This window comes from Halyomorpha halys, unplaced genomic scaffold (assembly GCF_000696795.3).
Source record: "Halyomorpha halys isolate HHAL.00 unplaced genomic scaffold, Hhal_1.1 Scaffold91.1, whole genome shotgun sequence".
Classification (NCBI taxonomy): domain Eukaryota; kingdom Metazoa; phylum Arthropoda; class Insecta; order Hemiptera; family Pentatomidae; genus Halyomorpha; species Halyomorpha halys.
This window is the reverse complement of record NW_027110755.1, coordinates 1,319,620-1,338,969: the sequence shown is the minus strand read 5'-3', so window position 1 is coordinate 1,338,969 and position 19,350 is coordinate 1,319,620. Positions and strand designations below refer to the sequence as shown.

The 19,350-nt window shown below is 33.7% G+C and overlaps 2 protein-coding genes across 7 annotated transcripts in view; one reads left to right on the top strand and one right to left on the bottom strand.

Moving 5' to 3' along the window:
• Positions 1 to 2,107: 2,107 nt before the first annotated feature.
• LOC136796112 (gustatory receptor 68a-like) lies at positions 2,108 to 6,228 on the top strand. 2 transcript variants are annotated; one of them, XM_067048859.1, is made up of 4 exons: positions 2,108 to 2,932; positions 5,768 to 5,833; positions 5,936 to 6,025; positions 6,112 to 6,228. In XM_067048859.1, the coding sequence occupies exons 1-4, from the start codon at positions 2,153 to 2,155 to the stop codon at positions 6,166 to 6,168; spliced, it is 993 nt and encodes a 330-aa protein (XP_066904960.1). In that variant the 5' UTR covers positions 2,108 to 2,152; the 3' UTR covers positions 6,169 to 6,228. The 2 variants fall into 2 exon arrangements, with proteins under 2 accessions (XP_066904960.1, XP_066904959.1); XM_067048858.1 differs by having other exon boundaries at positions 5,768 to 5,839.
• Positions 6,229 to 8,226: 1,998 nt separating this feature from the next.
• Positions 8,227 to 19,350, bottom strand: part of LOC106677219 (monocarboxylate transporter 14) — a 77,916-nt gene continuing 66,792 nt past the window's right edge. For 2 of the 5 annotated variants that reach the window (XM_067048875.1, XM_067048876.1), the window contains 4 exons: positions 15,223 to 15,439; positions 12,338 to 12,577; positions 10,461 to 10,586; positions 8,229 to 8,460 (listed from right to left, as the gene is read on the bottom strand). In XM_067048875.1, the coding sequence (XP_066904976.1) occupies positions 8,321 to 8,460; positions 10,461 to 10,586; positions 12,338 to 12,577; positions 15,223 to 15,439 (723 nt within the window). In that variant the 3' untranslated portion in view covers positions 8,229 to 8,320. Of the gene's footprint in view, positions 8,461 to 10,460; positions 10,600 to 12,337; positions 12,578 to 15,218; positions 15,440 to 19,350 lie in introns of those variants that run through there. The other 3 variants (XM_067048879.1, XM_067048877.1, XM_067048878.1) reach the window with 3 other exon arrangements.

The window sequence follows — 19,350 nt, the reverse complement described above, 5'->3', positions numbered from 1 at the left end:
CCCCTCCAGTACGCTGGCAGGACCTCCACCCTCGTAGCCAATGATGTACCGACCATTGAAATTTAGTGAAAGGACGCTCTTTAGTTTTAGTTTTAGTTTTAGTTTTTAGTATGTAGGATAAAACTCAGAAAACGAAGTGTGCCCCAGCACCTCGTCTACTTAAACATTATATAGACTCATAAAAATTATAATCTCAACCCGTCCTTAGAATGGAGCAATGCTCCAGTAAAAGAACAATTGTAAATATGTATAAAAAATTTCAACGATAAAAACATTTTTCTATAGGGGCTAGGAAAAAAAAAGAAAAAAAGAAAAGGCAGTGTTTAGGTAGCAACCGAGTTGGTCATTTCTCTCTTTTTTAAGTCTTTGTTTTACCAATCATATATATATAATGACACTTCGGCATTTTTTAATTTTGGTTATTTTCGAACTTTTTTTACCCTGCTTCTTCACTTTCATTTCAATTTCGATTCTTATATTCTTACTGAAACTTTTAAAAAAGTCTGACAGGTTTTAGAACTGGTAGAGGTACGTCGGCGGATCGAAACGGTTCAAAATGGGTTTTATAGATTTCGACATGGACCTCAATATCTAAGAAAGTAGGGTTGGACCCTATGTTTTAAAACCCAAAATCATGGACATATTTTGAGATAGCGCAGGAATTAAGTATGGGTCAAATCTTATTCTAGGGCAAAGCAATTGTTACAAACTGACTGTCCACACTGTGGCATTTCAAATTACACTGGGCAAACTATATACCACTAGTCTTGTCTTGTCTCGTTGAGTAATATAGCTATATAGTAATAGCCAATCCATACTATCCTGTCTTACAAGTATTAAGTAACAGGCATATCCTCAACATTATCACCACTACTACTTGTGAGGGCCGTTTAGAAGGTAACTCACGTTCTGCTGGCAGCTAGATCCGTCAGTTTCATATTAAAACATGAAACGCTACTAGCAGTACGCACCGAGCGATGAAGGTCATCTGAAGGTTCGAACATGAGTGCTCGTACATGCCTTCAACGCTAAACGGTGTGTAAGAAGGTCCTGCAATAACCTGCGCAGTGCACCTATCAATCTGCTATAGATGGAACTGGGCCAGTAGCTTACACACTTGTAAATCTGGTTTAACTATATTTTCTGTATCCAACTGGCAGCATTATTAATTGCTCTAATATCAAGTCGATACTATATTAGAAACAACAAGGTAATTTAAAGGTATACCTGAGGAAATTCGTACAATGTGGCTATCTCTCAGTCATGACAAATTCCTTGGGTGAGTATATTAATATAAGGCAATCCCCAAAGCGCAGCCTTTTGTTTCTCATACTCAAACCTTTGCATAGCTTTGAAATATGCTCGTTTATATGCGTACAGCATATTTCGTTTGGGCTTTTAATATAATAATATTACCAGGCAGGGGGTAAACAAAAATAAATGTACAGAAAGTAACCCAGGTTTTAAAATCAAATAAAAAAGAAAATATTTTATTCTATAAATTTGAAAGGTATACTGTTATTCTACTTAGCCACCATTCCTTAATTTGAATGATGATTGTATCAAGTCTTTTAATATTAATCAGACTCATTTATTTACTTTATATATTACAATGAACAGTATGTAACTTTTAATTTGCAATGTAAATATATTATATCCTTTACGAATTAAGGAAGACGAAACTCTGATATCGAATGTGTGTTGATTCAAAATTGAGCGTCAATATAATTTTTTATTTTAAATTTTACTCAAACACAAAACGAAATAATGTTTCATGTCCATAATTGTCAAGAAAAAAATAATAAAAATGAAATAATTTTTTTTCTGGTTTAATTCCGTCCATTGTTTGATATAAATATCTACTAAATTATGTCGTTTATATTAATAAGTTCGTAAAAAGCCGCAAAATTACAACATTAATTATGGTTGATTGATAAAAGACGAATGACTCCATAATGAATATTTGATGCAACTGCCCCGAGTATTCAGCAGCAGATGGTATCACTGTGTCCAGTCATTGCCGTAACACACGGAAGCTCGCACGTAACAGATCCAATATCATCGATAGGCCCCCTCCAGTACCATGTCCCAGGGCTTCGAGGCAACCCTTTCAACCACTCTCAACATTTCTCGTATCTTCGGTGTGTTTCCTATGTGCCGGATTCATGCTATGAAGTTCGTATTCTCGAAGAAGCTCTACTGCTACGAGATATTTTTAGGACTGCTCACAATAGGCCAAGGCCTTTTCGTAGCCATCTTGTTGATAAAAGAGTTGTCGCTCTCTATAGCTCTGCTCTTGGATTTATTCGTGTTTATCTTCTATTCCATAACTTGGTTGATCATATTAATACAATACTACTTACTGAGAAACTCTTTGCCAATTATTATCGCGGAATTATACGATATTAACAATTGCTTGACAAACATATCTTACAATAGCTTTTTCAATGCTGGGATAATAGTGATAACTATTTTGAATGCTATATCCAGACTTATAGATCTCTACTACAGACAGTTCTCTTGGGACTACACCATCGCCAGTATCTTGTATTTCATTTCCACGAATGCGCCTGTAATGGTGGCAGGGCAGTACTCCGTTCTTCTATACATCATCAGCAGGCAACTCGGAGCCATCACTCAACAGTTGAGCACTCTTTATAATAGCGCTGATATTCGTCAAATGGTGGATATCCACCATGCTCTCTGCAACTTAGCAGAAAGGGTCAACAATGCCTACGACATTTACCTTTTACATGTAATCACACTTTCGTTTGTAGTAATTGTAATAAAAATATACATCATCATTGTCTGTATCGTCAGGCCTGATGTTTACGCTGACACGTTGTCTCTGGTCATAACTGTTTTCGATGTTTTTGGCAGTGGAGGGGTCATTATTTTAATAGTCACATCAGCAATGAAAGCAGCAAATAATGTAAGTTAAAAAAAATATCTGATAAAATATCAAAGATAATTCACACGCGACATATGCATGCATTGTACCTTTCTTTGGTTCCCTTCTTCTTTCATAAGAAATCTCATCATGAATTATACCATATCAACAACACAATCCATTATTTGCAATATTTTTTCACGAATATACTACTCTCGTCTCAATGTTGAGCTCTACGTTACCTTTACAAGTACGAAGTCAAGCTAAAATTACACCAGAACGTCATAATTGAATAGCTCTGAACATGAAAAAATCAAAGGCTATGTTATTGTATTGTATTAAAAGATCATTTCACAAATTTTTTTTTCCTACGCCATAGGAAGTAGGCTATTATGTCATTTTCCCTCTCGCAGCCCAATACAATTTTACTTTTCCTCTTAATTGGTCAGCATCCTGCTGAATATCATCCAGACTAATACATGTTATAAGATTTTCTCCATCCATGTCTCCCATGTTGCATATGTCGGTGAATCTTCGATGGAGGTGTTTATGGCCAACAAGCCACTCTCTCAGCTCTGCTAAGATTGCCAGGGATTCGTTTTTCCTTATCCAGTAGGCTCTCCCACTTCTTTCCTTCCGCTTGAACTTTGTGTCGGGTGCTTGTCCTGTCCTTACAATAAGAACTTATCATTGATTTTGCTGTTCTGTAGGAAAGTAGCTGAACAGGCTGGTTCTCTGCACAACCGAGTTTAGCCAACTTGTCCATTACCATTTATACCAACTCTTTTCTTCACGATAGCAGCCATGTTTCTGCACTTTTCTTCCATGGGTGACCCTACGGCACCTGGTGTTGTTAATTTTTGTATTACGGCTTGGGAGTCGCTGAAGATTACAGTAATGTCATCGCATTCAATAGTGGCTTCCATCGCAAAGCAAATAGCTTCACAAAGTAACCAAGGAACAAAAATATTATCTACAGATCTTCGCAAACCACATTTACTCACATGATTTACTATTCTTTTCTTATAGATTTCAAGTCAGTCGTAGCACAGTATAATAAAGATTTTGTAGGCAGAATCTAGTTTTTAAAAAAACTTTTGCGCAGAACAACTTTTACTTAGCACGCTATTTATATATAGTATATGATTGTTAAACTCTGTACAGTAATTAATGTAAGAGTAATAAATAGCTTAATTTCAATTTTTTTATCTGAGTTTTCTAGGTATAGTATTGAGTAAATTAGGCATCAAATCTTACGTTCCAGTAATATGTTTATTTTCATATGTAACTTTAGTATACGTTGCCATATTCAATTTGATGCCTTTTCGGATACGACACATGAATTTGTTTTGATTTTAAAACAAAAAGAAAAATTGTTTATTGCTAGCTATGGAACAATAGAATAAAAATAAATAAAACAATACCGAATCATTAAAAAAAATTATATCAGTCCTTTCCCTACGTCGTCTATTTTGAAACAGTTCTCCAGGAAAATTATACGATGGGTGGGTTTCCAGATAATAAGCAGACATTTGTAGTATAAACTAAAAGCTAAACGACTAACTTTGCGAACATTTTTAGTTCCACTAGTATCATAAAAAGTGTCAGTTATTTATTATTGACGTTTCCCCCCGTTTTGTAGGGCTAAAAAGATACAAAAACAACAAATATAAGAACATTTTGAAATGTTAAGATAATAAGAATTAAAAAGGTAAAGTAAATATTTTGTAAAAATAAGGGAAAAGACAATTATATACAAATATAGGGAAGGAAGAAATAAAGTATTATTATGGTAATATAAAATACACAACGATAAGAAAAAAAATTACGCTTAAAAAATGCAGGAAATGCCCATTACACGCAAAAATTGTCAAACAAAAATTTGACAGTTTTTTCGGTTTAGTTAAGAGATTGCCACCGCCATACTTTTTTGTTATATTAACTATGCATATGGTCAGAAGCGTCACAGCGAGGTAGTGAAGATTCTTCTTCAGAAGAGAAGAGAAGAGTCTTCTCCAGGTCGGGATCTTGTCAGGTGCTTTTGGTATTTATCGTAACGTTTCTGCTAACGACTTCATGCGTCAAATTTCATTTCGTGCACTAGTATTAAATTTTATTAAAAATAATATAGTTTTGGGTCTTTAGTACTATATTAAAGCACGTTTCGGTTATTTATTGTTGGACTCACGATATGATACGCAGGCATCATTTTTGAAACCCTACAAAACAAAAAACAAAAATTGAGCTACAAAACAAGATATATAAATATTGCCGTGCATCTTTTCTATTTTTACTTGAACTGCTTAAAGTACCGCAAAATAGACGTATGAAACCTGTTTCTGGCTGTTATTCGGAAACAAATAGGCGGCTTCAATACCTTATCATTCATATTACTTTTTTCATAAAATTTATGAATTCTGACAATCATCCTGGGGTTACCCGCGCCTTTTGAGCCAAATTTAAATTTAAAAAATTGTCCCTGAAGTTCTGTATGAAAGTAACTCAACTGTAAGGAATTTGGAACTCAAATTTTGAGGAAGGTGTGTTTATTCTCTGTTTATTGATGGATTACAAAACTTATTTATGAAAATGAAAGACATAAGGACATTGAGAATAGTTCTGTTATTTCTTCTATCGATCATTTTGAAGCTGTAGCTTTAGAACAGATGGTTCTCATATTGCAATACGAGCACTGTTCTTACTAAATGGCCCATTGGACGGCGTTAAACGTTTACCTCTTCTTTTTTTCCATATTTTTAATTAATATTTTTAAAAACATGTATTTTTATTAAACAGTATAATTTAGATATACTTTCAATGAAAATTTAAAACTAAATAAATTATTAATGACAATTTTTAAGCTACATATATTTTCAGGCAGAAAGATTTAATGCAGAACTCTTCAAGAGCATTATGATGAGCAGCTGGGACATTTCGAAAGATGTAAATGTATTGATTGCGTTTTATTAGTAATTATATTATTACTTTATTAAATATTATTAAAGTTAATACCTATGTTTTCGATATGATAAATCCATTTTTTAGAACACGTTGAGGACATATTTGAACATGAAACACCAATTGAAGCAAACAGCATGTCAATTTTTCTACCTTGACTATCGTTTGCTAACTTCAGTAAGTGTTTACTATTAATCACTAATACATACAATAATAATTATTGAAGCAATAAAATTACTGAATATAAATTTTACTTTTTTCAGATGGCTGCGGGAACAACTACTTATGTTATATTACTTGTACAATTTACTTTACTGTAATCAACTTAATATAAGATCGACTAAAACAAATTCAGTACTTGTGAATAAATTCCGATGCCATTGTAAATAATTAATGGGAGTTTTTATTTAAACCTACACCACTACTGTTATCCACAACACTATCCAGCGAACTATAAAATCTCCAACTGGAAGATTATTGATTGACCGTGTGTATAGATCAATGGAATGTGCTCCGGGTGCGGTCAAAAAATCTCAAATAGTAAATAGGTATACTATTTTTATTGAGCCAAAGTTTCGCCCCACGTTGCAGAGCTTCGTCAGGGCTAAGAAAAATACAAACACTTGACATAGTTACAAAAAAGAAAAAACATAAGCGGAAAATAACAGGGGTATACAATGAAAAGTAAAATTTAATAAGAAAAATTAAAGGTTGTAAAGTTGTAAACAATAAATGGTAATGTACATAATAGAGGGGGAGAAGAGATATTTACACAATTATAATAAAAAAACTCATATATAGAAAAACAAAGGGGAAATAAAGTAGAAAATAATGGGATAGAATATGTGTAAGTGATTAAGAAAGACAGGTGAAGGAACGGTGTAAGAAAGGAGTAGGGTATTTCAATTTGGAAAAACATAGGAAATTTTGTTGTGGAACTTCAAGCCAAGACGTAGAGTGGGAATAGTGGATCTTAAGGATTTTTGAATTTTATCAGAAAGAATGGGGATATACGGAAGGGACCTGTACTGAAAAAGGGGTGGAGTGGGTTGAGAAGAGTTGAGGACAGGAGGGATCGGAGTAACACGGTTAATATAAGAATCGAGTAGATTGTTAGTAATTTTCTGAGGAAAATTGTTGTTAAATAGGAACCGTTTAATACGTTGTATGTTGGTGTGGTGGTATTGAGGGTCAGAAAGAGAAAAGGATCGGGGGATAAGGTTCTTAGCAACATTAATAATTTGGCGATAAGGGTGTTGAGAAAAATAGTTGAGGAGTCTACCAGTACGTGGACGATCTCTTCATGTCCTCAATCCTGACAGAATCCCCGAGATCCTATCAGCCTTTAACTCCAACCACCCTCGTCTTCGATTTACTTTTGAAGGTGAAATTGACCGTTCCCTCCCTTTTCTTGACCTACTTATTATCAGAAATTCCGATGGCTCCCTATCCACTGATTAGTATACCAAACCGACTTATTCTGGCAGACAGAAATGAAAAAAAAAACCTTTTATTGCCGAGAAGAACAGAAAAATAATTGGTTTAAGTTTTTTAATAAAGACTTTTTGGAAAAACCCGTAAGCAAGGGCAAGATCACGGTCAAACTGCTGGTTGCTGCAAGGGGATAATTTGAAGAAAAAAATCCGTCCATTGCGTTTTTTTTTTAATTTTTAAGGTGTTATTCATCAAGAATTTGTTCCACACGGATGCTCTACTGTTAATAACTGGAAAGATTATAAGCCAAGTTGTCACAGCGTTATCCTGCTTTGATCAAACGAAATAGACGTTTATTCCAACAAGATAATGCTCGTCACACATCCCGTCGAACCAAAGAAAAGAACTTCTTGGGTTCGAAATCCTGCCTCATCCACCATACAGTCCAGACCTTGCACCATCGGATTACTACTTGTTTCGACCCATAGCCGATTTCCTTCAACGTAACAAAATTGATAATTTTACGGAAGTTGAAATCTTTGACAGCCATGGGTGGGAGATTATAGTATTTCAATAAAATATAATAATATTTAAAAAATGCTGATATTAACTGGAAAAAAAGGAATGGAAATTTGTTAATATCTTACAATATATGTATCGTTTATCTTAAAATTTACTGCTCCCTAAATTCTGTTGTCTGGAGACGATGCCCCTTTAGCCTTCCTAGTACCAGCAATAGCTATACACACTAGAATCATTTTGATTATGATATTCAATATATACAATACATTTAGCACATTTTCCTTAGGATCTGATGAACAGATATAATCACGATAAATGCATTTTAAAAAATTACTAAAGAAATCGTGAGATTTAAGAGGGAATGAAGCAAATTTATCGTAATAACTTTAATCACCACTAAATAAAACATAGAGAAACATCGAAGTTTTTTAAATTCATATTATATTTTACATTGCAATGGTTAAAGATAAAAATGAAAACATTTCTTGAGTTGAGGAATACCAACGATATGTCCTGTTAGGTACGTTGTGCTTGTTTCTTCTTTATTCGAACGCTAACTATGGCCAGGCACATATTAAATAAACCAGATAATACGTAGCCACAGCCAGAGAAAATTATACCTACACCATGAGAACCTGTCTTGGCATTTAAAATTTCTGAAACAGATATTTAATAGGCATCATTCACGACAAATATTAAAAAACTCAAATGAAACATTCTTTCTACAAATAAAATCTGATACCACTTTTTTTTCTTTTATTTATTGTTAAATATCACAATCTGCTACAACATTATGGGCAACTGGTAATAGTGATAACAGATCACATTCAAACTAAAATAAAATAAAGTAAGAACAAAAATAAATTTTAAAAAAAGAGTACATAAAATCTCTCTCAAAAAAATATACAACCAGAAGGATAAATAAAATGAACATAATCAAACTATGTACATGAAAAAATAAATAAATAAAATAATAATAAAAATAAAACAGACACCACTTCTAAACAAGTTAAACTTTCAAGTTTTACAGTTCCGCTTTTTTGAGATAAAAAATTAACACTAGTCCTTTATACATACATTACGTCGCCGAGTATCTTAGGCCACAGAAAGCGCCCCTAACACGAATGAGTCCATTTAATCCCAGGGTCACACTTCTTACCAAGTAGTCCAAGTGAGGCTCAATTTTCAAATATTTTCCAAATATTAATCAAAGGTAGGTTATCATTTCACTTGGACGAATTCTATCTCCCTAAATCTGTATGTTTTCTATAAAAGGATAACCTGCGTATAGGCAGTGGCTATTTTTCGTTCCTTTCCCTCACATAATTTTTTAGCAGGGAACGTTGAGCAGCCTTTCCTATTAGAGAGCGGGTACACTACCCACTTCCCACTTCTTTAGGACTGATCCCTAAGAACACATCCTCTCTTCAGAAACTTCTTCCGTGTAGGATCTTTACATTACTTCCCCGGAAATGGCTCAGCTGTCCTTAAAAGAAAATAAAAGTTGCTAGGTGCAGTTGCTGGATAATGTACGGTCAAAATACGCTATTGAAGGTAAATTATGTGTCAAAGCAGCAGCAACTTAACAAACTTAAAACAAAGAACATCTTAACTTAACATATCGGTCCACTCTCTGTTCACTATCCGCGAGTACTCTCTACAAAACAGCGGTTCCCTTCCCCTCATTAGGACTGGTAGGAGGCTAGTAGCAAAAGGTTCTCTAGGAGAAAGACTTACAGCTCTACTTATCTCCACACTCTCTGGTACTCCGCCGAAGTGATCTCTTTAATACATTGTACATGTCTAGAGTTTTCAGCAGCAACAGTAATTCTGGACAACTTGGGGTCCAATTCATCTACGTTCTTCGATTCCAACTCCTCCGATACATAATAAAAACGTCAGATTATATCAATAGGATAGGTAAATTGTGTTGGGTTTAACCTTCCTAAGAGTACCATAATTTAAACCCAGGCTTATGTTTAAGTTCAAAACCTGATAAACCCAATAAAAGTCTTTAAAGGCTCCTCGGTCGAGAAGATAAGGATTAGAAATTCCATCAAACTTCATATTTAATTCTATTCATAAAAGGTAAATACAAAAAATGCACAATAAAACATAATTATTGTAAAAGAAAAAAATCATAACACAAAACATCCTAAATTACATGCACGCACGCACACGTTAACGCGCACACATAACCACGCCCACACCCAAACAGCAGAGCAGTGGCGGTGATAGCGAATTAAGTAGAAGTAGCCTTAATGGTGATCAGACTATTGCTGCAATCTGAGGTTGGCTGTCTTCGATATGCCTGCAACTTCCAGATCACAAGATTGAGGCACTCCTTGCCATTAGCAGGAAGCAAACCGAGACCATTGTCACACTATGTAGGCATGATTCGTTTCCAGCCGTTTTTAAAAAAACCTGGGTGTAATGATTGATACGGAGTAAACAAACGTCGTCTGTAGCTCAGGTGGTTGAGGCACCTACACTATATAACAACCTGAGAACTGCAACAGTGCTGGTTCGAATAAGGCCTAGGGGGTCTTTTATTACTCTGGCGGTCCCAGAAAATGAAAACTTGACGTTCTACCAGGGTTAGAATAGGTTAGAATAGATAAGGTAATAATATATTCTTACAAACGAATATTTTTACCTGCAATTGGCATTCCTACAAAAGAGGCGAAGCCTTGGAGGAAGAATAATATGCCTGTACAGCTCGTCAGTTTGTTGAGGCCTAGAAGATCAATTATAATCAAGCTTCTTAGTGTGATCACCACAGCTGAAACATCACACTATTAAGCTTAAATTAAACTCCCCGTAAAATTTAAAAATAAAAATTGAAAAATTGGAGACGTTAGTAAATACATCAGACATGTTTATATTAAAACATTAATTAATTTTTTCGGAACCTAGTTTCTAGTTATTACTTATTGGTAACATTTTATAAAAATATTGATTATAAAATGACGCCATAGAGGAAGGACCTAAGGCTGTTCAGGTCCTGGGGATTATCACAATCATTTTGTAGGCTTCCTGTGCTCATCTGGGCATCGAACAGATAAGTTGTAATTTTCCCCCAGTCCAAAATTAAATGCAGCCTGGAGTGTTTGTATGTGTGCTGATGGTTGCAGCCAGAGGGGTTCTAATTACTAGCCGGAACTCACAAGGGACATGAGTTAATGAAAAACATAGACGTTTCGGGGTATCTCAGGAGACGGCCACTTACGTCATTCTCAAAAGAAGATTCCAGTCGTCAGAAAGGATCTAGAGCACATGATTCTAACAGTTTATTGCTGGTCTACATGCGAGCAACCGCTGAAACTTTGATTGAAACGTGGTAAGGGGACTAGAAATGCGCCGCTGAGAGTGCGCAGGGATATGGAGAAGAGAGCATTGATATTATTCCTTATTATTATTGATATTAATATTATTTGACACAACCTCTGCCTTCAATGGCCCAACATAATCCAGCGTTTGAACGAATTCGAACGTTCCAATAACTAATACTCTCTTGAGTAGCCGAGTTAGGAAAAGGATTAATTACTGAAAAAAAAAAATTACTTTAACTATACTAGAGCTGGATTTCAGACTGTAGCTGGGTATTTTTGGATGCAAAGTTAAACTATCAAATTAAAAATCGAAAGAGTTCTCTTATATATTTGAGTAGCTTATTTACAAATACGGCTAGGTCCACTTAGCAACACCACATTTTTTTTTCATTGGCGCGACAGACCGTGGAGGTCCAAGGCCTCGTGCGATGTACTCAAGAAATAAATCGCGCGTTTCCTGACGTGGTTTTCATAGGGTGGGTCCGTCACTCCCACACCTATTTTTGTGAGTGCCACCCATTGGCTAACGGGCCTCACAATTGCCCGGGGGGAGGGGCGATTGTGAGTGAGTATTGCATAACTTTTTGCTTGAAAAAATCACGGGTAGGGCCGGGCTTGAACTCGCAATCTATGGGTTGGCAGACTGGCGCGCTACCACGCTGCTACCATCACCTCCCCGCAGTACAATTTTCCATGTTTACGTTGTGGGAATAGCTTTAGCTGGCCTTGTTTGGAACCAAACACATGTGGCGCTAGCCGAACGCATTTTTAACACGTTTCTAAACGATTTTTTAACGAATGAACTTTGGTAATGGATAAGGATTGAAATTACCTGACGAAAACGATGTCTAACTTATTGTTGCGTGGTACCAGGGCCAAGAGAAAAAAACTAATGAACTAAAAACAATTTTTATTGTATTACACAAGTATCAAAAATATGTACACGCGTCCACTACATTCATACTGTCTTATTTTTTCTTTCACGATCTTCTCAAGAGAAACATCTTTCACAAACAGACCGATCAAATCGATCGGTTATCTATCTTTTCTCTACCCAAAGAGATAACCTCGTTACATTATTTTGTACAAAAATGAACCTTACTGTGTTTTAAATTGAGGTACTCAATTAATGAATTCCCATTTTAATTTTTTTTAAATAAAAAATATTGGAGGTATGAAAATTTTAAAAATATTTTCTTACATGTGAGAGCAGCTGCAAGGAAGGCCAGGGCAGTCTGATATATGACCTTGTGTGAGAGGGTCAAACAGCAGAAGATCGCCCCTCCAGTAAGTGTTACGAATATTGTAGCTGCCAGGGGGCTGATATTATGGAAGAAATACAGAATAAAGCCAATAGAGGCTCGGGCGATGAGCGACCCTAATCCCATCATCGTAACTGTCCGAGCAGCAGCTGCCACATCCATGTACGGAAGGTTATATTCTGAAATATAATTTCATTATTGTCTTTACTCGTTATAACTTCTTAATCATTGAAAGAAAATAAAACTGCAATGCTAACTCAATTTATTTGAAAAGGGATGAAGCATGGGGCAGTAAACTACATTAGTTAAAAGTTATAATTCACTATGACTACTCCTATGAAGATAAAATACATTAACTACTTCATAGTATATTCAAATTTCTTTAATTTGAGTGCTGCAGACATATGTACTTCTGAGATATATTTATATAGGTTACTAAGATATTTTTTTTTTGTTTTGTTTTTTAAAACGTATTTATCCATTCAAGTATTTCCAGTAGCCGGTTTTTTTTGTGTTTTTTTTATTATATTTTCCTCTTAATCTATATGTTATTCTTATTCTTGTAAAATGTATCTAGTTGTGTGTTCTTGATGGACTGATCTACTGCTGTGACTATGAATGATGGTCTGATCTCACATTACCCTCTTATATTGAATTTCTTTAGCGGGTCACTGAAGAGGATCTAGGAGGGTGAATTCAGGAGAGCGAATTTGTTGATAAGGTGAATTGAATAATTGAGCAGAAATGAGAGGGAAAAATGGGAGTGAGTGAAACATTTGTATTGGTTGTACAGACCGAAATGGATTGTAAAAGGAAACTGTAATGGTGAAAAAAATTTTTTTATTATATCCTATTAATTGTATATCTTTTTTTATGATTATACCATGAATATGTATTGTAGATATGTCCGAATACGGATTGATAAGTATGCTGTGTAAGATAGCAACCTAATGTATTTAGGCAGCATATATGAATAAAGTATTTCTCTCTCTATACTCTATAGATTTATAGATATACGTTCCTGAGATATATTTTTTCATAAATAAATATTTTGTCCATACTAAACATCAACATTTTGTGAATTTATTTTGGCAAACCTTATGAAAACTACTACTCCTACAAAGATGACCTTGATAAACTACTTTTTAGAACATTAAACTACTTTAATATGAGTGGTAATAGACATCTGTACGTCTAATGGTTCCTGAGATATATTTTTTCATAAATAAATATTTTGTCCATACAACTAAAAATCAACATTTAATGAATTCATTTAGGCATACATTTTGAAACGTAATGAACTATTATATGGAACATTAAACTACATTAATATGTGTGACAATAGACATTTGCAAGTTTAATGACTCCTGAGATATAATCACTAACTAGTGATTTTTCGTCATTCTGTTATTTTCTTTTTCAATAAACATCTCGAGAACAAATGAAAGTAAAACGCTCTATTAGGGCCCATATTTTTGGAAATTTACTCTACTTAAATTACCTTCTATCAGGTTTCTAGAGATAGTTTTAAAGATATGGAGCTCTGGATGTTTTTTTTTTTTTAAAAGCTTTTGATTTTGAAACAGTCACCATTTTTCATTCCCCCTATCTATGCTTGGCAAACTGATCAATTGACTAGTAACTATACAAAGTTTTCAGTAAAGTGATCAAAAATTGAGGTGAAATAAGTGATTTTTTTCCACCAGTCTTTTGTACTACATACAATGACCGCTAACGCTTTGTTTAGGAGATTTTCATTATTATAAATTATTTAGCTTATTAATATGTGTTCTAACTACCTCATTAATGAAATGAAAACAATAACATTCGTATTAAATGGTTTTCAAAGTGATTACTTAGATCATTAACATAGGCTCGGCATCTTTCTTCGACAGCAGCAGCGGCCGAACTAAACTGGATACGTTGTTATTTTCATGCTCTCCAGATCTGAAACCACTGCATTCTTTTGTTTGGGATGACATTAAATAAAATTCGGTAATCTTAATTTTATATGAAGTAGGATAGTTGAAACTTGCATATTGTTGTATCTACTAGGGGATCTTCCTACAGATTGTCCCAAAGGAAGTCGGAGTGTCATAGAGTTGGGATCTACGGTACACTCTATGGAATACTTCAAATATTATGTAAAATTTTTTTTTTTTTTAACAGATGAGTCAGTACTATAGTAAATCGGCGATATGTGTAAGTAGCCAGGCATTTATTTCTCGGCGGTAGTTTAACCTGCACCTATTGAGCCTTCAAACTTCAGTTTTACAAAAATTGTTGCAATAAGATTATTTATTATTTTACTAAGTTATTGTAAGTTAAAATTTATAAGAGCAAAGCAAATTATTTAGTTAAGAGCCTTCATAATAATATATTTTTTTTGCTCCAAACAAAACCTACATGATATGAAAACTAATACAATACAAAGTACACTTTAAAACACATAATTTAGTAAATTTACTAACCTAATATTCGTTAATATATCTTTTTGCTATTTATCTTTAACTTCCTTACTATTATTTATTTATATTAGCTTGTTTATATGGATGTCTTTTTCCACCTCCACATATATATTTGTTTTATTTACATGTCACTTTAATACTCTTGCATTAGTTTTAACTATTCTGGGTCTTAGCCATGATGAAGACTAGCAATGTGGGTCGAAACGTTGGATAGTAAAAGTCTGGTTATACTACACTACACATCTTGTAAATCGAGGAAATATAAATAGGGCATTTATGGATTATTGCTGATAATATACTAGTAACTAGTTGCATAATTATTTTAATTGAATTCATATTATGATAGGTTTACCTACTTTTGAGGACGAGGAATGGTATGTATCTGACCATATACACCACAATTGAAGATGCTAATATCAGTAAAAAGATTGGAGAGCGCAGCAAGGACCAGTCTAGCATTTCTCTCATAGCTCTGGTAACTGCTTCGGGTATCGCACAATGGCATTCCACTTCTTGTTTGACATCATTCGTAGTTGGCAACTTGGTCATCGTCAGTGGCAATGTGGTCCCATTCTATTTTCAGTTACATTGTTGCATTTAATAATTAGTCAACAAACTTCAAGTAAATTATATTTAATGTTAATAAAGGTTTTGTGTTGTCCTATAAATCCTAGTGGATTAATTGTAAAGAGCTCTCACCCAGCCTTCACTGATTCCAATATCAGTGATGCGGTTGGGAGAGATGCTCGTGGCGCCCTGCTATGACTTCGGCAAAGGTAGGTCCAAAGTTTCAAGTTACAGTGTGAATATTGTACATAGGCATGAATGTGTTATGATTTTTTTTAATTTTTAATTTTCGTAACTATGTGTATATATTACTTGACTAATACTTCATCAGTATTATAATTATATATTTTTTTACAGCTTTATTATCATTTATTTCAATCACGATAATGTTTTTGTTCTGTATGTATACATAGAGATCTAATACTCATGCCTTAGACTGGGGCAGCATGTATTGACATCTCTTAATAAATAAAGTAAGGTTATTAAAAAAAAAAGTTTATTCTGAATTCATTCAAAATTGTAGAGCAGTTCCCAACCCTATCGGAGCCACGTCAGTATTATCCACGTAGAGAGAAAATGGGAAAATTTCCTATCCTAAAATAAATACGGCTGTATTACTTTTAAATTGGATCCATATATGTAATAAGGAACAACCTACATTTTTCCCGTGTTTTAAAAGCTATATACATTTTTATTAATTCACTACAAAAAAGAAAGCTCTGTCTGTACATAACTAGGACAAACAGGACATAAAGGACACTGGGCCTTAATTTTAGCCTTATGAGAGAAACAAATTCTTGAAAAAATGATTAACATATGATATACATTATTAAACAAGTGACAATACTCATTGATCATTTATCATTGATTAGTTAGAAAGAGATTTAACCTGGTGAGAAAGCGATCGTTTTACATAAATCATTAAAATTAATTTATTTAGCAATCTAGCTTATCCCTACATTTTGGACAGCATGACTGTGGAAGGGGATATTATAGGAAATAAAATTTCTCATTTTTATATTTTGATACTTTAAATAGCACTTGAACTTCTGATCTTGGATAGATACAGAGAATCTGTCAAGAAAAAAGACCTCTTGTTATCATGAGAATCGACCTATAACCCGTGGTACGGTAGGGTCTTCATTAAAACGGATGCTCCTCAAAGCTACCTAAAAATCAGCTGTCCTATAACTTACTTGAGAATAATTGCCCAATCACGACTTTTCGGTAAATATGCAATTACTCTAAACGCCGGTCTACACAAATATACTTTGGACCCACAGACGCTTGGTCCAGCTTGTGATGGAACGGCCCTGGAGGATTGTTTCCATTTTTTGACATCCGATACATGCCAAAGCTAAGCGATATTAGCCGAAATAAGCTGTATGAATTTCTGTCTGTACTCTTACGTTGTTTTGTTTTTTAATATTATTAAATATGAAGTTACGTTTTTGTTTTACTGTTTTATTTTAACGAATGTAGATAGCCCAGCTTGGGTGTATTGTTTGTTATTAGTTTATATAAACGATCTTTAACTCATCATTTTTGTAAAATTACTACAATTGATTATCTATTTCGTGTACTCATACTCTATTTGTACGGGGGTTGCCCCATAAACAAATAAATAAATTATTATTATTATTATTATGATCTAAGAAAGCCATAGACATCCCGAAATATTTTCCAAAATATTTGTATTATCTGTTGTATGTTTCTGTTTCCTCCCTATTTTCGATTTACTGGATGCATACAAACGCGTCTATTTCTTTTTTGCTTGTCTTCGACAACGAATCAAAAGAATCTTTTTTTTTCGAATCTTCGAAATAAATAGTGATTTTATTTATATAAAAGGACCTGATAGCTGGAGTGAGGGTCCTAGAGCGTTGTGAAAGTTGTGGGTCCGAATCCCACCTAAGATAGTCTATTTATTTCACGGCAGCCCCAAAAAATGAATCTTGACATTCCCACTCTGGGGGTTTATAGGCGCTCAGTGGAGGTACCCAGAAGCAAACATGACAGCAACAAATCTAAACTAATATAAATCTAATTTTGACGTATTCCATACAAGTGGAAGGATCCTAAAATTAGCTAAATCGTCATGGAAAAGAAAACAAGTAAGAATTTAATGTTATTAAAATAAATCGTTGATAAGACTAGACAGTCTTAACATAATCATACCAACATAATCAAAAAATGGAAGAGAAGAAATCAAGGGTTGATTTCCTCTAACGATTATGTAAGGAGGACCAGGCAGCCGTAATGATAAATGTCAGATCTATTCAGATTGATTCGTAATGAAGGATTAGGAAATATCTTAGCCTTGAATTACTAATAGGTGAGAAAGAAAATTACTCAAATGGACCATGCTAGAAAGACAGATGGATATGGATAACATTGCTCCCTAATTCTGGCAATATGTATGCAAAGAACTGCAAAGGTTTGTATGAAGAAGAAGTAGTACAAGAGCCCAAGAGGAGAGAAAAGGCAAGTTATCTCACCCCAATTTTTGATTACTTTAATGAAAACTATGTATAATTACTAGTCAAAACTGATGAGTCTACCAAGTATAGTTAGGGGGAATAAAAAATGGCGGCTGTTTCAAACCTTTAAAAAAACATTAATTTTTCATTCGGAGCACTATATCTTAAAAACTAGCAACAACAGAAAATCTATAAGAATATTATTCAAAGAAGAGTAAATTTACTGAGCTATTTACGTCCAATAGTTCTCGAGATATAGCCTTTTAAAAAGGACCATTTCATAAAAATGTACTGTAATATCAGTAGTAAGTGAATCAATTTTGAGAAATCTGTATTTCAATAAACATTCGATGTACAGATGTCTATTAGCACTCAAATTAAAGATATTTTAATGGGCTATAAAATAAATGATGACGTTTATTTTCGTAAAAATAGTAGTTTTCATGATATTTGCTAAAATAAATTGATTTATAGTTGTTCGGACAAAAAGTTTGATTTATTAAAAACTTTATTTCAGAAATCATTGGATATTCAGTGTATGTCTGCCAGCGCTCAAATTAAAGCTAGTTAAATGTGCTATAAAGGAGTTAATAATGTTTATCTTTGTAAAAGAAGTAGTTTTTACGATATTTGACAAAATAAACTCACAAAATGTTAATTTCTAGTTGTTCGTATAAATGTTGGATTTTTGAAAAAATATATCTCTCGACTCATAAGATGCACATATGTCTGCCAACACTCAAAATAAGGGAAAATTAACTTACTATAAAGTAGTTTATGACACTTATCTTCGTAGGGGTAGTAGTTTTTATGATATTCACATATGAATATAAATTTGGCAAATTAAAATTTGTCCGAACAACTATATTTCAATTTATTTTAGCAAATTTCATGAAGACTACTATTCCTACGAAAATAAACGTCATAAACTACTTTATAGCACATTAAACTAGCTTTAATGTGAGTGCTAATAGACATCTGTACATCAAATGGTTTTTGAGATATAGATGTTTCAAAATAAATTCAATAATTACTGATCTTGCAGTACGTTCCATACGGCATTTTTATGAAATGTTGCTTTTTAAAAAGTTATATCTCGAGAACTATTTGATGTAAATAGCTCTATTATGGCTCATATTTTAGAAAATTTACTTTACTTTAAATGACGTTTTCTTAGGGTTTTTTTTGTTGTAGCTACTTTTTAAGATATAGAGCTTCGAATGAAAAATTAATTTTTTTAATCGTTTTAAAACAGCTGCCATTTTTTATTCCCTCTACTTATACTAGGCAGACTCGTCAATTTTGACTAGTAATTATACATAGTTTTCATTAAAGTAATCAAAAATTGGGGTGTGATAACTGCCTTTCTTCTCCTCTTGGCCTCATGTACTAAATTGGGGTGTGGTAACTGCCTTTCTTCTCCTCTTGGGCTCATGT

Coding starts and splice junctions, on each gene's coding strand:
- LOC136796112 (XM_067048858.1), top strand. CDS start 2,153: ATGTGCCGGATTCATGCTATGAAGTTCGTATTCTCGAAGAAGCTCTAC. Junction 2,933..5,767: donor CAATGAAAGCAGCAAATAAT/GTAAGTTAAAAA, acceptor ATATATTTTCAG/GCAGAAAGATTTAATGCAGA. Junction 5,840..5,935: donor ACATTTCGAAAGATGTAAAT/GTATTGATTGCG, acceptor TCCATTTTTTAG/AACACGTTGAGGACATATTT.